The sequence below is a fragment of the Aythya marila genome, assembly GCF_965140915.1.
Source record: "Aythya marila genome assembly, chromosome: 1".
In the NCBI taxonomy this organism is placed as follows: domain Eukaryota; kingdom Metazoa; phylum Chordata; class Aves; order Anseriformes; family Anatidae; genus Aythya; species Aythya marila.
The window spans coordinates 142,270,626-142,290,570 of NC_139042.1; the positions used below are offsets into that span (position 1 = coordinate 142,270,626).

General features: G+C 40.1%; 1 protein-coding gene across 17 annotated transcripts in view; it reads right to left on the reverse strand.

Annotated features, from left to right (window-relative positions):
- Window positions 1-19,945, reverse strand: part of CACNA1C (calcium voltage-gated channel subunit alpha1 C) — a 481,405-nt gene that overhangs the window by 128,078 nt on the left and 333,382 nt on the right. For all 17 annotated transcript variants that reach the window (XM_082784794.1, XM_082784789.1, XM_082784786.1 and 14 more), the window contains exon 9: window positions 14,486-14,658. In XM_082784794.1, coding sequence (XP_082640920.1) covers window positions 14,486-14,658 — 173 coding nt within the window. The remainder of the gene's footprint in view (window positions 1-14,485; window positions 14,659-19,945) is intronic.

Sequence of the window (19,945 nt, forward strand, 5' to 3'; positions counted from 1 at the left end):
GAGGTAGGTGTCTGAGGACTGCCTCCTGCAGAAGGAGGAAACTACGCTCCTGGAGGCTGGCCGTTGTTGGCAGAATATCAAAAAAATCAAAAGGAAAAGTGAACGTGGGGGGCAAACTGTATTATTTCAAAAGACAGGCAGGGCAACCGGGCAGAGGCTGGGTCATCGGTGAAAAAGCTGTGGGAAAGAACAACAGTGACTGAATATTTCATCTGAAATACCGTTCCGTGAGCTGGAAGAGTAGCGTATGCTTATTGCATGATGGAAGGCATAATTTAGGAGTGACTTACTTAAAATATTTGAGCATTAATATTACCAAATTTAGAGAACAGCAAGACCCCATCCATCTGAGCAGTCCCATTGCACATGTAATGCCTGAGACGGATTAATTCTCAGCAAGTGCAGGCATTTTCTAATAGCAGTATTCACGTGGGATGTGTAAGAAGGCTCCTGGGTGATGCATTCCTGATGGTAAATGATCAAGCAATCCAGTTCGCCGATCAACAGGTGTGGTAACACACACATTAGGTATAGGTCACGTTCAAGCCCGGGCTGTGTGAAAGCCCTGGACCCTTGAAATTGTTCTCATGGATCATGCTGGACAGATTCTATTCAGCTCCACGATCTGAAATGGAAATCACCTCTTCTATTATGAAATGCACATAAAATTCTGTTTTTAACCCCCAGTCTGTTACATTTCTTTTGTCTTCTGTGCCTAGTAAATAAAATGCTTGTGATTTTGTGTGCTTCTCCTGCATGTGGTGTTCTTTCAGACACTTTTGCTAACATAATGACTAGTCTGATACTAGACACTATTATCACAATATCATGAGTCAGAAGCATAAGACATGCTAGCTGGGCAGGCTGTGTGTTACTGTGCAGCCAGGAGAAAAGCAAAAAATTCAAGTTAAAGAGTTTTGCCCTTAAAATCAGCTTGTCAAACCTGTAATTAAAGCTTTTACACCTCTTGAGTAGGGCACTGAGAATAGGTCAATTACCCCAATTCAAAGAAGCAGGCAGTTTATAGTGGCCTTGAAATAATAGATTCGTAGTTTGCAAATACTTCTAGCATGCAGGAGAGTGAGGGACTGATAACAACAGCTTGAGTTAAGCTTAGTGTGGGCAGGTGTTATGCAAGCTTCCCTCACACAGCTGTGTTAAAACAAGTCATTCGTGACCTGGCATAGCCCTGTTATTCTGCTTGTGGTTCTTCAAACAGCTAGATAATACACTTACATTTTGATCAGCACATCTGTGAGGATCCATGCAGCTCTGCCACTGCAGCCTGTCTCTGCTGTTTAACCCTTTTGCTATTTCAGCCTCTGGGTATTAATGCAGCTGATAACATCACCCTTCTGATCTCTGGTGACCCCTGTATATGTATACCTAACCTTGGGCCCCCTGCAGACCCCCATAGTTTGCACTTAGAGGGACATGTCTTACTGCAGCCCTTCCTCAAGCAGACAAGGAGGAGCATGCATCATGCTGTGGCTTGTGAACTGTGTGAATGGAAACAAGGATGTGAGCAGCACTATAAACACCCATGGGCCCTTAAGCTGAATTTGAATGTAGGCCTCAAGATTTGAAAGGCCAGTTGTCTGATCTGTTGACTTATCTCCACAATCCTGCTAACTGAAGAGCTGCTGTAATCAGCAGGCAGACTCAGTGCCACAGCTATTTTCAGTTCAGTTCCCCAGTTGGAAACGTTTTCCTTCCCCCGCCACCTCTCCAGGCTTGATGTTGTTTATGAGATAACTGGAATGGAGAGACCAGCTTTTCTTCCCAGGAGCAAGTACAGATGGAGATTTTTACCCTATTAGCAGACTGTACTGGAGCGGATGGGAAGTTTCTCACCCAATAAGTAGGAGTGAGCGGTCACACAGAGTGTGACTGCTCCTCTGTCAGAGCTGCGCCTGTGCCGGGGTCCTGCTGCAAGCTTTCCAGGCTTGCCACCAAAGCACTGCGAAGTGCTAGGTGCCACTCACAGCTGTCAATCCTCAGCTGTGCCAGCACTGGCTATCAGCTGGGCAACGTACATGCTAGCTCAGCTGTGTAATGTCACCCGGGCTCCTTGTCTCCCTGCTCTGCTGCAGGAAGATCACAGCACCACAGACTGCCTGTCAGCAGCAGCTCATCGTGCTGCTCCGCTGCTCTGCCATCACAACAGCAGGGTCAGCTTTCAAACCCTACTCACATTTAAAGCAAAATAATACTAATTTTGCCATTTTTGTGGGTCCACTTAAGGAAGCAATGGACTGCTCAAGCTATCTTGCAGTCAGGGCAGGGAAGGTGGAGGATACAACAGTTTCCCCATGAGAGCTTTGCTAACAACGCCCCTCCTGCCTCTCTCCACCTGTCCTGGCATCTCAGAGGTTTCCCAGTTCCACCCCACACAGCTCTTGGTCTGGGCCAAGGAACACACGGTCTGGACCTCAGTAATTATCTTCCTGTACATAAATCTTCAACCTATAATACAAAACTCAAAAGGAAAGAAAAAGACAGGTAGATAGGTTCCAATGAATATAAACTTTGACCATGAGGAAAAAAGCTCACAGCAGAACAGCTTCTGCTACAGTTGGTCCTACCACATTCTTCCCTCTACCAAAAACACTTTTAAGATATTGAGCTTACAAGAAGCTGAAGTTTCTAACAGTACTAAGTTTGTTCACATATATCATTGGACAAACCACACTAGGTGCTTGTCAGGCACTGGATGGCATTTTTTATGCCCCACCTCATATATTCCATATTTTATCTGCTGGTCTACAGTGAAAGTCTTGGGTACCATGAAGTGCCTAAAGTGGCATTCCCTTCTGTACTAGCTTTGCTTTCCTGTTTAAAAAAAAAATAATAAAAAAAAAAATATATATATATATGAATTATAATACCACCTTTTGCCTGTTCAGACTGTAAGCTCTTGGAGACAAAGCTGTCTTTGATTTGTGTACATACACCTAAGTTTTATTTGTGTATATAAGGTGTCAGGTGCACTGTAGCTCTGATGTCATCTGGCACTGATGACAACTAATTCTCATCCCCGACAGTTGTTCCTAACTCCAAACACATGCTTCCTGTCCCTCAGCCATCATTACTAAATGCCACAGCCTCTCTCCTGACAGTTTGTTATATCACATTAGAGTCCTTGGGGCTTCAGCTGCTATCAGTCCTGCTCACTAATGCTTTCTTCTCAGTGAAGAAGGCTACATCTGTGATGATAACATTTTTTTCAAATGTTCATCACTGGTCTTTCTCACTGTCTTCAGCAGGAAATGCTGAATACTCCACAGTTTGGAAAACCATTCTTTAAATGTCCTTATAAAAATTTAAGAGCATGTTTTAGGCCTCTACTTAAAAAAATTGGCCTTGCTCTACATATGTGCAGTTTGGGGGGTTGTGATAGTTCTTCTTAAAATTTTCTGTAGAGATCCTGGCACTGAATGCCTTCTACATCTCTCTAACTATGGGAAATAAAGCACATACAATCTGTCACAAGGTGGTGATGGCAGTTTTCTCATAGACTGTTTCCTCTAATGTCCCTTCATGAGAACTGGAATCCCAGTGTCAGTGGATAAATCTTGACAGCTTCCAGAAATGCTTCCTAACAGGGCAGATGGAGATTAATTTATTTGCACAAAGGTGTCTTTCCCAGCTATATAAAAAATGGATTCCCTCTAAACCCATACCTTTAAAGAGATATTTCTCTGTAACACATTAGTACTAAAGAGGATTCCTACATCAACGTAACTCTTTCTTCCAGCAGGCAAAACAGAGGTGTTATCTTACCAGACAGTCTTTGCTAGGGAAATAGCTTTTATAGTAGATAAACTTAATGCTCTATCAACATTAATGCCTGCCTCTATATGCTGTAGCTGGTCACACATCACTGCTCTAGCAATACTCAGCATAGCATTGTTTGTGCTCCAGGTCACAAGAATCAGGGAAGGGAGAAGCTAGATAAACTGAAGTTGAACAACATTAGCCAGATCTTCAGTTGCAAGACAGCAGAGCACATGGATATCACCACAAAACTTTTTCAGTCACGGAGGATCTAACAGGAAGAGCTTTATCCCAGGCATGAACTACACCAGCCTGGCAGCTTATCTAGTTTATGTAACTTTAGATACTGTAAGGGAATAAGAAGAAAAATTGAGCTTATAGGCAGGAATTTGCACAGTTTTGGACATTGCTCTCCACATTGCCCTTCCTTATTCCACATAACAGTGGCAGCAGCAACACAGATTTGTTGGCTGCTCCTTGGGTTAGATTTCACTCAAGGAGCTGGCTGCTGGGGTCAGCCGTGTACCTGAATTTGCCCCAGCTCTTCCAGACTGAAGAGTTACTCCATTCTACTTTCTGGAAACGCTTTTCCTGCTTTGCCAAACAATACCAGGCCTCCTGATATTATGTTGGAACAAATTACTTCTGAATTATAGACCGTAATGCTGGCCATAGCTTTCTCCTGAGGCTTCCTAAATACCAGCAGCTCTTTCTTCTTTTGCTCTCCATTCAAAATCAGCAATTTGTCTTCTCCATACTGTGCTTTGACATAAAATGCAGGCTTGAGCTAAATTGCTTCTACATTGCATTTGGTTAGATGGGATTTACCTACCCTCAGCAGTAACTATCAGCAGAGAAGGAAGGGGAAGAAGAATTTCAAACAGTTGCTTGCTTTTTGTTTTATGATCAAAGCTTTCTTTCAGCCAGAAAAGGAGAAAGAGAAACTGGGAAGTTGCAAAATCTACAGAACTATGAACCTAAATGTTGCTTTTTGATAAAAGCTGGGTTGTTAAATTGTACTACTAATTAAAAACAAACCTGTTGATTAACTTATTCACAGAGTGAACAATCCATACTTTCAGAGAAACAATAAAATTGTGTCTACTAAAGTGATTAATATGATTACAGTGATTTCCCAAAGAAGGGAAATAGTTCAAAACCACCCTGACCAAATCTGTAAATGCCTTATATGATATGATACAAGGTCAAAATTCTGGTATAAAGGGCTGAGAAGTGCTATGAGAGACTGATACTGGCACTGAGAGGGTGGCTGACCTTCAGAACATCATTTAGCCTTTCTGTGCCTTTTCTCTTAACAAGATGAAGCAGCCCAGAACGTTTTTCTCCTCTCCAAACCTGCACGCATATTTTAAAGAATCAATCTAGTAGATGAAACATTTCTAGACAGAGCTTAAAAGCAAAGTTTTAATTTCACTTTGTTCAGCAAATGAATCTTGTTCTTTTTAAGTTTCTCCTTTCTCCTTTTAGAAATGGTGAGAAAGACAAAACAATTAAGGATAAAGGCCCTACAGATTCCTTGCCTTGTCACTGGAAAAAAAAAAAAAAGAAGAAAAGAAAAGAAAAAAAAAAGCAAGCAACACGTGAAGACAGTCAGTAGGGAAATCTACTCCCAGACATCTTTTTTTTTTTTTTTTTTTCATTATTATTATTTTTTTTTTTCCCAATGGGGAATAAGTCAAATATTGACATCTTAGTTTTGGTGACACTGATGGAATATGGGGCAAAAGTGAAAGTAAAGTCACTCTAAATTATATATACACATATATGCATGTATATATCACTTTTAAATGGCAACATTACTTTCTGTCATTTAAAGGGCTGAATAGGTAGCTACCACAGTTTCTGGAGAGTCACTATGGAGTCTCACAATATCTTCTCATTCTTTTGTGATATCTGTCATTTCTCCATTTCAGGATATAAAAGTTTATCTGGGTGCAATTCCATATTTCCATATTCACAGCTATGGAATCAAAATACTAGTAATGACAGTGCGTCAAATTCATGACAGATACAAAGGAGTTTTAGCCAGTGGAATTGTGCACTGGGCAAACAGTACTATCTGGACTATCAAGTCTTCTAAGTGTTAGGAATGTGATTTCAGATCTGAAGGATCTCATGCTCTCCCTTTGGTGGATGACAGTTACGAAATAGTAAAGATGTGTGAGCACAAACAAGCCTCTGGTACATCAAGACCTAATATTAGGCAACATTCTCTAATGTTGACACTTTCCTGTTTTGTTACTGACCTCAGATAAAACAGGTTAGGACCCAAGTCCTTTTTGCCTTACCCAGGCAAAATCCCTAGGAACTCCAGTAGGATTTTTGCCTAAGGACCACAGGAGTGATTCAGCCTCGTGTGAGAACTAATGTCCCAGAAACTTTTTCTAGGCAGCATGCTAATTATAGACTACAGCTTGACATCTGAAGCACAAACCCATGCATCATTTTGCAACCTGAGCTTTCCACACAACAAATACAAAGCCAACATCATTTACCAAGGCCTTTTAGCAAGTGTGTGCAAGCTGTAGTAGTATTTTCATTAAGAGCAATGTTTGAGCTACTCTAAAAGGTGGCGAGGTACAAAAACACTTGGACTGTTTTCTACAGAGCACAACACACAGCTGGGAGCTGCTGTCACTTGTACCCAAGCAAATCATAGTTTTGGAGGACCTCTGCAGCTGAGTACATGGGGCTTTTTTTTTTTTTTTTTTTTTTTCCCTAGGAGAATCAAATATGTGCAAACACCAGAAAACACTTTTGTCCCCGTCTCTAGGTGAAAAAGAGTAAATCTATCACAGATGCTAAACTCCTTGTGAAACACTTATCAGGTGCCCTTGTGAAAAACCCACAATTGCTGGCACTTTAGCTAATCTTTTCCTAGTTACCAGATGATTATTTTCCACATGAGTGGACAATGATAAAAAAAAAAGATGACACTGTGCTTTCTGCCTCTTTAGATGAGGTTTTGACAGATAATAAATCATTTTACAACATTGACTTTTATTTCCTTGCATTTATGCATGGAAAGCAAAATGCAACCAGGTTGTACAACACAACTCAAATCACCGACTGGTTTAGGAGGAACAAAACTGATAAAGGTTTCATTTTTACCTGTGCCTCTTACAGCTCTTGCTTAGATAATCTTAAATCCCAAGTGAGCACCCTGTGTTTTTTTTTAACTACTTGTTGACAACAGGCAAAAAATACTCTCAAGTATCAAGCTGTACATGCTTGTTAAGGTGTGGTTGCCCATGTCCTTCCATGTGTATGTGAGATACACTGGGACAAATTCTGTAGGAGAAACTAGAATAAATCAGGGTGAGCTGAATGACTGTTAACAGACAACTTCAACTGTTTCAAGTGCATTCTAGTTAAACAATACATAAAAATTAACTCAGCACACCACCTTTTTGCTTGTAGAGTAAGAAGACATGAGTTTAAAAGGCAACAATGATCAATACTGAATTTAAAATAAATATCTTGTAAATATACTCCTTCATTTTTCACTCTGAATCTCCCATGTTAATTCCATAACTGTGCAATTCCCCATTAAATTTCATCATAGAAAACAGACTAAGAATTTTTTAGGCCACCCTGAAATTTTACCCTGTAACCAGGTCTCTGAAAATCCTGTTATGTGCTTTCTGCCTCAGACACTATCCCACAGTACCATGCTATTTTTCAGGCTGAAAGTAATAAGCCACTTCCTTGTCAGTACACTAAGCACAAGATTCAAAACCCACAGAGCAAGCTGACATATGAAATTACTAAATGTGAAATTTGAACAACTTGGTGTTCTTTTATCTTGGTATCCTGATCAGATCTATAGACAAAACTCTCCCCAGCCAACAGCTTCAAGCCACAATATTTTCCAAACTGTTGTATAGGATTTAGTGAGAACTTTCACTGAAGTCAATGGGACTTATTTAGTACATAGCCTCACTAAAATCAGTAGAGTTCCCTTATAGTTTAAAAGTTTACTTTGTAAAAGGAAGTCAAGTCAACAGGAATTGGAGAGATAAATCCTAAACAGCCTGAACTTTTAGAGAAAGGTGTTCATACTTTTATCCCTGTTATGTAATAGAGTCAAACTACTATTGGAGCTCTCGGGAATAAAACCCTGTTTGCACTGAAATTATTGAGGCTGCTATTTCTAGAGTTCTTAAATTGTTCCTTTTTTTTTTTTTTTTTTTTTTTCTGGTTGAACCTCCAGCTCTCCTGTTCTCTGTATTTCTGGCCCAAAGTTCAGAAGCACAAAGTCTTTCTGTGAAACACACAGATTTTCCAAATGTTCTAATGGTCCATAAGCTCCCTTTTTTTTTTTTTTTTCAAAATATTTTCCTTTGCAGCTGAAAACTTTGTCCCTGTTTCAAAATCATTTTCACATAGGGAAGACTCTTACAAGTTTGAGATTAAATTCTGCCTATTCATGACAACATAATGCTGTTCACAAGAAACAGTGATTGTAGACGTAAGACAAAATCTGTGGTTCACCTAAAAATTAGGCTGCAGCTGATTCCTTAGAGGCAGTGAACTCAGATGTTAACAAATATTTCCAAACGTCACCAAGACGTTGCAATAACTGCTCTGAAAGTGAAAACTGATATTATTTTTAACAGACTACTTTTTACATATTTTAAAACCTGTCTGTATTTCTGTACTTTTTTTTTTCCCCTTCCATTGTATATTTTCTAATTCCACTTTAGCTGAGGCATAAATCTGAATGTGCAGTCAAGCCTCCCTCCCCTATACCTTTCATTATTTAATGTACTATATCAAGTATTGCTATATGTTTTGATAGGCAACATACCGCCTTGCACTGTTTTTACTGCTGTGTTACATGAAAACCTGATTATCTACAGCCATCAGTCCCATTGAAATAGAGCCCTGGAGTATGATTAGACTTTGAATTGTTGTAGGGTAAGCTACTTGCAAATCAGCCCTTAAATTTGCAGTACTACCTTGGATATGACTTAACTAGAAGAATGAGTTGTCTTGAATCACAGAATGGCTTTGTTATCAGACCCGAGGCCAGGCAGTGAGCTCTGTTACTACTAGAGACTCTCTTGATGTTAATGTGGACACGCTCACATTGCAGGCAGCAGCACCAAATAGGACTGAAGCACAGGAAAACAAAGGGAGTGCAAAATCTGAGCAGTCAGAAACATCAAATTACTTCTCCCTGCCCATTCACAGCTTTTTACTGACCCTGATGCAGTCAATGGGAATTTTGCCAATTAACTTCAATAGGAGGAAAATCTGGGTTAGATTGAGGTTTCCTGTTTCTGCCCACAACAACACAGATGCATTCCAGACCACTCTTAGGAAGAATAAAAAAGGGCAAATTCCCAGTTACTGTGACAACAGAAGGGGTGATTCTCTTCACTATCATGTAATTTTGAAATTCAGTATCTGCTTTGTGCCATGACATGTGTTTCTCTCCTCTGTCAAATTAATGTTTTCTTCCCTTACAGAAGGCCCATCAGGGAAAGAGCATAGAAGAAAACCATCAACACAAACAACCCCTAGACGCCTTTTGACATTTCCCACCTCATATCTTCCAAAATGGAAAAATCATGTTTTCAAACAACAAGGAAAAACTGCCGTAAACATGTGCTTCCCAAAACACAGAGGATGAATTCAGACTGAACTGTGAATGCTTCTCAACGAATACCTCAGAAGAATGCTAAGACCACTGCTATGGAGAACATCAGCTAAAGGCTGCACAGATTGTCCAGCTCTGGCTACATTTATCTTCCTTTCTCATCCTTTCTTCCACCAGGGCTCTTGCTGCTGTAGTACTTGGGCTTGTTGACCATTTCATTAAGGGCTTTGAACACTCAATGAGACTTGGGGCAAGGTTTGACCACTTCAGGAAAGCAGTGGAATATACAATATACAACTGATGATGCCCAAAAGACTGACACAGGCAGTCAAACCAAAGGGAATGCAAGTGCAATTCTCTTCCCTTCTGCCTCATGTTCTCTGTCTTACTGGAGGCAGTTGCTATGCTGACAGGCAGTCAGTCAGTCTTCTTTACAGAGAAAGAAGACAGTGAAATCTGCCTCTGCAGCCAAGGGCAGAGAAGAGACTGGAAACATATGTTCTCTGTGTCTGGGATGATTCCGTTTAGGTAGCCTACCTGGGCCAGAGCCCAGATGGTGTAAACTGCTGAGTCTCAGAGTTGCAGATTTACATTAGCTGAGACTCTAGTTTAATAAGTATATATTAAAATGCTGAACTCTTACAATATTATTTATTAAAAAACAACAACCAAAACCTGCATACAGCTTCCAAGGGGAAATTGAGGAAGTGAAAATTAACATGACTTCTTTAAAGTAATGGTGTAATTCACTGGCTGGAACCCAGATCTGCTGAGCATCAGTGTGATATAACTGGACCAAACCTTTCAAGTATGTTAAAACAAAACAACCGCAGGAGTACCGAACTGCCCTATGTACTTCAGTGAAATGTTATTTGAAATGTTCAGGGCTGATATCTTAAAAGTCAACACTGTTGATTAATTCATCATTGAACAAAGTGTGTTGGAAAGGGGCAGAAGCACTCTGCTGTAGACCTCAGGACATTGTACCAGAAAGAGAAGACAGTGAGCTTTGAAGAAAACTCAAGAGAGAACCACACTGAAGCTGTATGGGAGGCATCTGAGCTCCTTCAGCAAGAGCTGAACACAAGAAGACAAGGAAGATGTTGGAGCCTCAGCAATGCAAAACCAAGAAGCTTAGCATGTTTAGTAGGTGTGATTCAGATGGGCTGAGGGCAATAAAGCTAGATAGATTCCTGAGTGCATTTACAACCATGTCTGAAATGCTGTGCCATCTGTCCTTTATAGTTGGAGCATGTTCTGTAGATGGTGGTTGGAAGAGAATTAATACCAATCTTGCAGTATAACCCCTACTGGTGACTGACGGCTGGCATGAATGCCAAAACATTCAACACAGTAGAAAACACACACACACAAATAAAAACAATACCGTATCACTTATGGTACTTTTTCTATGGCGTTATTTTAAATGGAAGCCATTAAGGAAAAGACCTCTGTTTCTATTTGATTTGTTACACAATGTTCCTTCACCTTATTTGCTAACAGATCCATCAACCCCCCAAAGCAGCACAGCTTGAATGCGATTAAGCTTCAGGAGGGCAGATAGGCTTTTTCAGTGCTGCTCTCCACCAGCGTATCCCAGGCAGATATTGGTCTCCAGCATCAGAGTGGGTTGAGATGGTTCTGCATTAGGTATGTTTGTATGCAATAGGACATGTAAGACGTGTAACCACATAGGTAGTTACAGTAAATATACAGTGAGTTTCTTCCTATGTGGTATACATGACAGATAAGTATGTCAACAAATGAAGTGGGCATGACATCTTAGGAGAGGATGTCTGTAAACTATTTTGCTTTGTCGAGAAATACAACAGAGCTTAAATAATATGGTACCCATAATTTGGCAAAAGTAAATACAACTACCTACTAGGAAAGAAAAATTAATGTGGTTTATAAAATACAAAAGGCCAGAATGCAAACTCCTCAACTCTGCTGGGTGGGGGAATAGATCCAGGTATTTTTGTTGGTCAGGGGGCTGGACCTGGGGGTGGGGAAGGGTGTGTTGCTCTTTACCATCTGTGTCTAGAGGCTATTTGCTTCCCCATCAGAGGAAGGAAGCACAAAGATCCATTACTTCCATAGCTGAAAAAAGCATTTGGCAAGAAGGAGGTCAAGGTACAGCACTGGAGAGTAAGGAACAATATAGAATAGTTCAGTTGGAAGGGACCTACAAAGTTTATCAAGTCCACCTGCCTGACCACCTCAGGGCTGACCAAAAGTTAAAGCATATTATTGAGGGCACTGCCCAATTGCCTCTTGAATGCTGAGGGGCTTGGGGCATCAACCACCCCTGCAGGAAGCCTCTCTCAGTGTCTGACCAACCTCAAGGTAAAGACATTTCTCCTAATGCCCTGTCTGACGGTCCCCTGGCAGCTCTGTGCCATTCCTGTGCGCCCTATGCTCGGTCCCAGGGAGCAGAGACTGGTGCCTCCCTCTGCGCCTCCCCTCCTCAGGGAGCATGGGACAGCCCAGTGTCCTCACAGGACATGCCTTCCAGCCCTGTTACCTGCTTTGGTGCCCTCATCTGGACCATTTCAAGAACTTTAACATCCTTTTTATATTGTAGAGCCCGAAGCTGCAGACAAGATTATTGCTATCAACAGCCTGTTCTAAATGGAAAATGAACAAAAGCAACAACAAACAAACAAAAACAAAACAAATCCAAACAAACAGACACAACCAAACCAAACCAAACAAACAAAAAATCTTTTAGAGGAATAGGCAAATACACTTCATAGTTTGCTTGGTCTCTGCTATTGTCTTGTTCAGAGACTTTTGTTAGCATGACTTTTGTCCCTTGTACATGGCCAACATCAGTCCACAGCCTTTCTTCACATGCTGAGCCGTTCCTCTCAACAAAGGTGTGATTCTGCTGTATACCACTAGGCACTGCAGACATCTGTTCCCAAGCCTGGTCTGTCATGTAACAAAACCTGATTAAGTATCCCACAACAACGTGAGAGAAAAAGATATGCTGTGTGTTTGGGACTGGTTAACAACCACTGTCCTTAGACCCGTCTCTTGGAACCAACAGCACTGAAGACACCGCATTCATAAACAGTTTGGAGGAGAAATGGGTAAAAAGTTAGTTTGCCATTAATAGCCAACTGGGAGAAACTCTTGAGAACTTGTCAGATGCAATATTATGGATTTTATAAACCCTGTCTTACCAAACTCACTTTATTAATTTGAAGAAGCACTGTAAGCTGAAGATATGTTATCTTTCAGTTCTTAGTATCACCAGTCAGAAAAGGAGCTTGCTAGCTCAAATTTGGACTGATCCCACCCTGTTGCAATGAATACAATGAAACTACATCTGACCTATTTCAAAACACTTTTACCAAAGCAGAATTATTTTCATGTTAATTAAAAAGGAAAACGTTCAAATTAGCAAGTAGCTTTGGTAGGTTCTCTTCATACTATATCAGCAATGTGGCTACACTTTTCGTTAACAGGCATCTCTCTAGGAGGAACTTCCCGATGAAGTCAAGGGAAAGCCTCCTGGTGACTTCAGCAGAGTGGTGTGACAATTGGCCTCCCCACTTAGATGTCATATAAGGATACCGGAGCCCATTACAGTGGTTTTTTTTTTTTTTTTTTTTTTTTTTTTTTTCCCATAATAGGAAATTCCGCCTATAAAGAAAGGAAATGGGATCACCAGACACGATCATCCATTTATTGTATGCCACACAGCAGCAAATTTTGTCTATAAATAAATCTATTACTGAGCGATTACTGAGGTTAAATTATGAAAGTCAGCTATAAGCACTCGAAGGCACCAACATAAAAAGAAAAGTAACCTGATCTGGGGAGGTCTGAGCAAGTCCCCCCAATGACTCCTTCAAATCCAAATATGTAGTTATCAGGGTTATGACTTGATATTCATGACCCCACAAGTGGTTGTTCTATCTATCTATTTATTTATCTTATTTCTTTCCTTTTTTTTTTTTTTTTTTTTTTTTCTGAAAGAACTTAAGTGTTCTGGCAGCTGCAGAGAGTAGTGCTTACTTCTCCAAAATATCATAAGCATCTGATGGAAATCTTGCTTTTTTTCTGCAGGAATAATTTTTCAGTGTCTGGTCTTCCTGTTGCTAGAATATATGGTTCTGATCAGATCACCCCATAGATTTTGCTTATTTGTTAGGAAGGATGATCTCTAGGGAAATGCTTCATGTCTTCTCTTCCAAAATCAAACTGGGATAATGCACATTTTAGCAATGAAAGCAGAGTACTATAGGTGTCCATTAACTACATAGCTGTCTAAAGCCTCCAGCTCTGACATTTCCCAAATACATGACCTGTAATGATACCTCCTAGGTGTTTCTGAAGTGATACAGAGCCTATACTGGGAAAAGATGAGGTGGAGTGAGAAGATTCAATGAAAATAATGATACGCAAGGAATCTCTGCTTTTTTCAAACCTGTCATTCTTCAGGATTTGTAATAAGAAGAGAAAGTGAATTCTCACTTTCCATAAACATCTTCTCAACTCCAGAACAGAAGAAAAAGAGGTACTTCTCTTACAAGAAACGCCTGAAAGCTTAATTTCAGCCTGGCAAAAGCAAATGCAATTCCGCTGATTTCAATGGAGTTACAGATGGTGCACTTAATGTACAACAGGGTTGATTTGGCCCTTCTCCCATACTGTAGCATTGCTTTGCCTAGAAACCTTTGCTTTCAAAGTAATTAACCATGTGTCAATAGCCTGTAACACTGAACTACAATTAAATAAATGAATAGGAGACAGATGTATATTTTAAAACTTATCTCAGTAGCGAACCTCCAATGGCAAGTATTGATCTTTTTTTCCTGTTTAATATCAGGTTCTAATGTCAGTATTATAGACAAGAAACTGAGGATCTGTAAAACAATATCCATTATTTTACACATATTTCTCCCTCCCACAGCTCCAAAAAAGCATTAGACTTGGATCACATATAAGCAGAGTGAAAATCTCAGAAAGAACCTGTTCTGCCTTATAGGCAATCTCAGCATTAGAGCAGGTGGGCACAGGCTCCCTTAGTACAAGAAGAGAAAGACAGACAGACAGAAGAAAATTGCTTACTGTTTCGAGGCTTCTCCTCATCCATGCCTTCATCTTCATTTTCTGGGTCAATGTCTTCAGCTTGAGTTATCCAGTCTAAATATCCCTTCAAATCCTCCTCCAGCTGTTGCTTTTCCCGTAACTTCTGGAAATCACCACGAGCCTTAGCCTTCTCTCTTTCTTTGGAAAACTCCCTAGCAAGAGGGAGGGAGGAACGGGACGTGGGTGGAGGGAGAGGAAGAGATTGAAAAACAATGGGTTAGATTGATTTCCACTAGAAAGTCTCCATATCCTCTGTAGCACACCCAACTTTCTCTGTTCTGTCAGGACACATGAAAGGAGTATCCTTGCACTTGTAAAACAGCTGGAGTGTCCACATTTTTACCAGTGCTTAGGAGAACATAATTACCTTTTTCATCCTTTCATTATCAACATTTGATTAATAATTAAAATAAAACTCTTATATGTTTATGTACAATACCACACACTTTCTAACGTTCTTTACCACTTGATATTCTCCAAAAGCTATCCATAAATACCTATATGGATAGTGGTTAATTCGAGACAATGATGAACTGTTTGACAATAATCTGACATCTGGAGAGTGAGATGGTGGCTCTAATTTTTAGTCAGGTCTCAATCTGTCTTTAAGATTATAGGTATAATCACAACTAAGTTGTACTAATTGTAAGTGTAAGCAATGATACTCACAATTCTGTACACAGATAATTACGGGCAATTTCACCCATAGTACTGAACTTGAACTTCATAGTACTTGAAAATGTAGACCTCAATGTTTTATTGCAGGCTTTCAGTATTCAGGCCTGTTATCTGACATGGAACTTATTTTTCAAGTCTCCAGTTGGGCAGACAAACATGAGCAATAATAGATTTTGCCAGAAAGTGAAACAGGGTAGGTGTTTGATTGTGTGATGAAAAACCACTATTGGGAATATGGGCTTAAAAGAGAGGGCATAGGAACAAGAATTTAATGTTGCTTAGTTATGATCCAGGGTGTCTGCTTTGCCTTCTTTTTGACTGTGATTCCATTTCTTCCTATCTGTCAGACATCTATCCTGCACTATTCTTTTTTCTAGAAATGCCAATCTACCTCCATTTAGTGACTCTCCTGAGGTTCTAAATCAGGTTTTAATGCTTGTATTTTTAAAAGTAAGTTTAATGATTGTGAACAACACTGGACTAAGAGTACTTAAGCCTTATATCTGTTGAAGCAGATCACTACACAAGGTGCACACAGCAGATAACACGACCCACTATGTCTAGATATGAGAGGAAAAGTCATTCTCTCAAATACCACATCCATTAGCCTCGCTGATGATTGTCAGCAATGAGTGAAATTAAAAACAAACGAACAAGAAGCTTAATATTAGTCTTTGTTTTGCTCCTCCAAAACCAAATGGGAAGCCTTCCACTAACTTTGGTGGGATAATATCAGGAGTATGAAAATCCTAATCGAAATATCAATGAGTGCCACATGAAGTGCTCTCAAGCAACTGAGACAGAGATGAGTTTCCAATAGTGAAGTACTTCTGTCTGGTCAAAACGTTCTGAAAGATATCCATTGACTTCAGTCTTTTGATCAGGCTTTTTATGTTATGAACTGTGCATGACACCAGCACAGCAGCAGAATGAAAGTAGGAAGATAACTTCATTTCAAGCCAAACTGTGTGACAAAGGATGTGTGTGTGATCCTCAACCCCTGTCACATTCCTGAGGTTTCAGGCTGTCCTATGGGACAGTGATAATGAAGGTGCAAATGATGAAGAGAATCACTGGTTTTCAGGCCTGGAGTTAGATCACAGTCAACCCTGGGACTAAACAGCCACAAGGCAGAGAAAGAGCTACTGCAAGGATGGCAAGAATGACCCTAACAACAACAACTGTACAAAAGATTTTTAAGAAAATCCAATCAATTCCAATTGTTTTTGTTTATAGCTTCAATAACATCTTTCCTCTGAGTCTTACATAGCACCTTATCCAAACTAATGAATGAACTCCAGGAAAATCACCAAATGAAGCTATGCACTATTAAGGCTGTTTGAAAAATCAAATCCTAATATTTCAATAGTTGGCTTGTAAATCGGTGTTTTAGAATCTTCAACAAATAGGTCCATTTTTAAAAGGGAAAAGGATCTCAACTTCAAGTGAGAACTATATATTTGCATTACTATAACTTGCAAGGGGCAGTTTTAGAAATCAAAGTGTGGAAAACGAAATGATCCAGCTTACAGAAAGTAGAATTGCTACTGTGTACTGAACTGGATCATTTATATTAGATGTATTTAAGCTGAATGCCTGCTTGGGTCTTGTCAGCCCAATGTAGTGTCCCTCTCAAATGTGACTCAGGCTGGACGAAGAGCTGACTAAACTGAAACGAGCTTTTAGCAGCGCATCATTCTGCTGACTGTCTGCATGGAAGTTAACTTGTTACCTGGCTTTTTCATGGCACAGCTGAAAATACTGTGATTCCCCAGTCTAAATGATATGCATTCACCTGTCTCTGTCCTTTGTACAAGGTATGGGTTTCCAAATCTTGGATGACTCTCCAAAGAAAACAACTTATTTAAATTATCATAATTTCTATGCTCTACGAGCATTAAACTATTGAGAACAGGTGGCTCGGGAAATTGCTAATACAATACCAACCACTTCCCCTGTGGAATACTAGCCTGTATGCAGGCAAATGTAGTTCACAATCAAGAATTACTATCCATGTCATTTACTGTCCCATGTGAAATGAGTTGGTGACCTCGGTCCAGTTCCTGCTGCAGGCAGGTGTGCACATTACCTCTGCCACCATCACAGTTGAAAGTAAATGTTCATTGTTTGCAGTTTCAGCAGGGAGGCCAAGGACCAAATAAGTTTTCTGACAGAAGTGCCATCTTGTGTCTGGAGGTGGCCTTCTCAAAAAAAAAAAAAATAATAAAATTGCAATATCTTATGAGGATAAGGTCAACAGAGGCTTGCAGAACTACCAAGCAATCTGTCTCTTTTCAGTGAACAAGATAACATCTGTTCATGAGTTGGCGAATCTCATTGTTTTTCCCCTAACTCAGTTTGCTTCACTTTCCTTCACTTTCCCAGGAAACTGTAAGACATTTGCCAAAGGAAATACCAATCCTGGTGGTGAAATATAGATAATTCATGTCTATATCTGATCTCAGTATGAATTCTCACATTCAGAGTAGTGTTGGAAAGTGAGGAAAATGGCAGAATTCTAGCAGTTCAAAGCTCTTGCTTAGTGCAGCACGAGGCTTCAAACCTCATCCACCCTGACAGGTACAGCAAAGAATGCAAAGGGTTGGAAGAGGGGACAGAATACTAAAGAAAAGCCCTGAAATATCAGGAAAACTAATTCAGCTGTCCTCAGGAGGAGCTACAAACACAGACAGCCTCCTATTCACTCTGATCTCTTCCTTGGCAGTAACAGCATCAGAAGCAGCCAACTGGGTTTCCAGGATCATCTCATATAAGAAGAAATGGCTGTTCTCTGGCCCTCCATTTGCCCTATGAAATTGCTTGTTTGGCCTATATCCTGGAATTTGGATCACTGATTGGCAAAATATAAAATAAATCTGAATCTATATGCTTCATCATACAGGTCTGAAAGTTAAACACACATTGCCACTTTTCCCCCTCACTAATTAACTGAAACAGGTAGCAGATGTGAACATCACCGGTCTCAGAAGACCTCTAACAGTGGCTTCACTACTTAACAGCAGTGACGTGGACTTCTTTTACCTAGACTTGAGAAGGTCCACTGTGTGATCTGCTGACTAGGTTTTTCCTTTGGAATACATTGACTTTATAGTGTGCTTAGTCAAAATAGGAAAAGGATTATAGCTCTACACACTAATGCTCTGTCATACTATTTAGCTTAGCACGTGACTAGAAAATTCACCAGAAGAACCATGAATGGGTGAAATACCTGAGGAAAGACAAATTACAGATGAGATCTTCAGGCAAAGCAGAACTTGGCATTTGATTTTGCAGGTGCAATCAAAGTGTCTTTGTGAGTACAATTAATTACACTTACGTATTCAGAAGTGATTAAAAAACCTAAGCTAATCTGTCATTGATGAAGTCTACCTACACAACATGCTTGTTGACGTTCCTGAAATAAATGGGGAGAAATCAGAGATGCCCAGAATGGATCTACAAAGATGCCCAGGCATATTGCTTTGTGTACTACATAGAACAGACAGGTGGATCATCTACACAAAACAGACTAATAGCAAGTTTATTAAAAAAAAAAAAAAAAAAAAGCTGAATCTGCAAAGTGAAGACGCTTTGCAACTCAGCAGAATTTAGAATTGCTTTAGAAAGTTAATTGTTTAAGAACTGCTTATTTAGCCCAAAGAAAATTTAGAACATTTCTGCCATCATTTCTATTTTTTTTTTTATGGATGCAAATTCTTAAGTTTCTTTTTACTTTTCTCCAGTAGGGAGAAAAACTGCAGAAACTGTGCAGCTGTCATAATAGTGTGAACACAGCCAGAAATAGTGACTCACAGATTAAGCAAGGTGAACTTCATCTTTGATTTCAGTTCACCCTACAGTTTCCGTCTCTCACCACTAGCTGTGGTGCTCTGGCTGCAGTATCTCAGGAGATGGAGTATATAGGCCCCAAAACACTTTCTTAGGTTAAAAAACAAAAGAGAGAGGAAATGCATATTTCCACTATGTACAGACACAAATCCAAGTGTCGGTAAATTGAATCAGCAATGCTTCAACAATATGCACTCCTCAAGGCTGGGCTCACAGGCCCAGCCTGTGATTTAATATCTGATTTTATCAAATCAGATATTAAAGAATCTTCAACCACCGTCTTACATGCTCCTTGACTGCATTTCTGATACAACAGACTGCTTACCCGCTGTGAGCTGGTCATCCTCCTCCTCTACTGCTGACATCCTTACCTGCTGATCTGAGCATCCGCATGGAGAAATGAGGAGCTTACATTTTAAAATTGTACCCAGAGTATCACTCTCCAGAAAGCCAAACACAGACTATTGCCTGACACTTCATTTCTGGGGATTTTCTCCTTCTCCATTTACTGCTTGGAAACTCCTCTCTTTGCAGCAGCTTTCTTAGCTGCATGTCTCCTTCAATCAAGTAACGAAGACAATGGCAACACCTTCTGTAGATCTGCTATTATCTTTCTCTTTTCAGGATGATCAATGGAGGATCTTCTTCTCTAGTCCTACTACTGTCTTTCCTATGTTGTTGGCACAAACACTAAGGACACAATTTTTGTGAAGCATCAAGGCTTCCCTCCTGCTCAGAGATGATATTCCTCCTCTTATGATCGAAAGACAGTAGATTTAAGAGTTGCCCACTCAGGCAACAAGTACAGACTTTGACCAAATTCATTTAGAGCTCATTGAGAGAGGCACGATGTTGGAAACAAAGAAAAAGAGGATGCATAAAAGCCCTCACACCATATTTATCCATCTACAT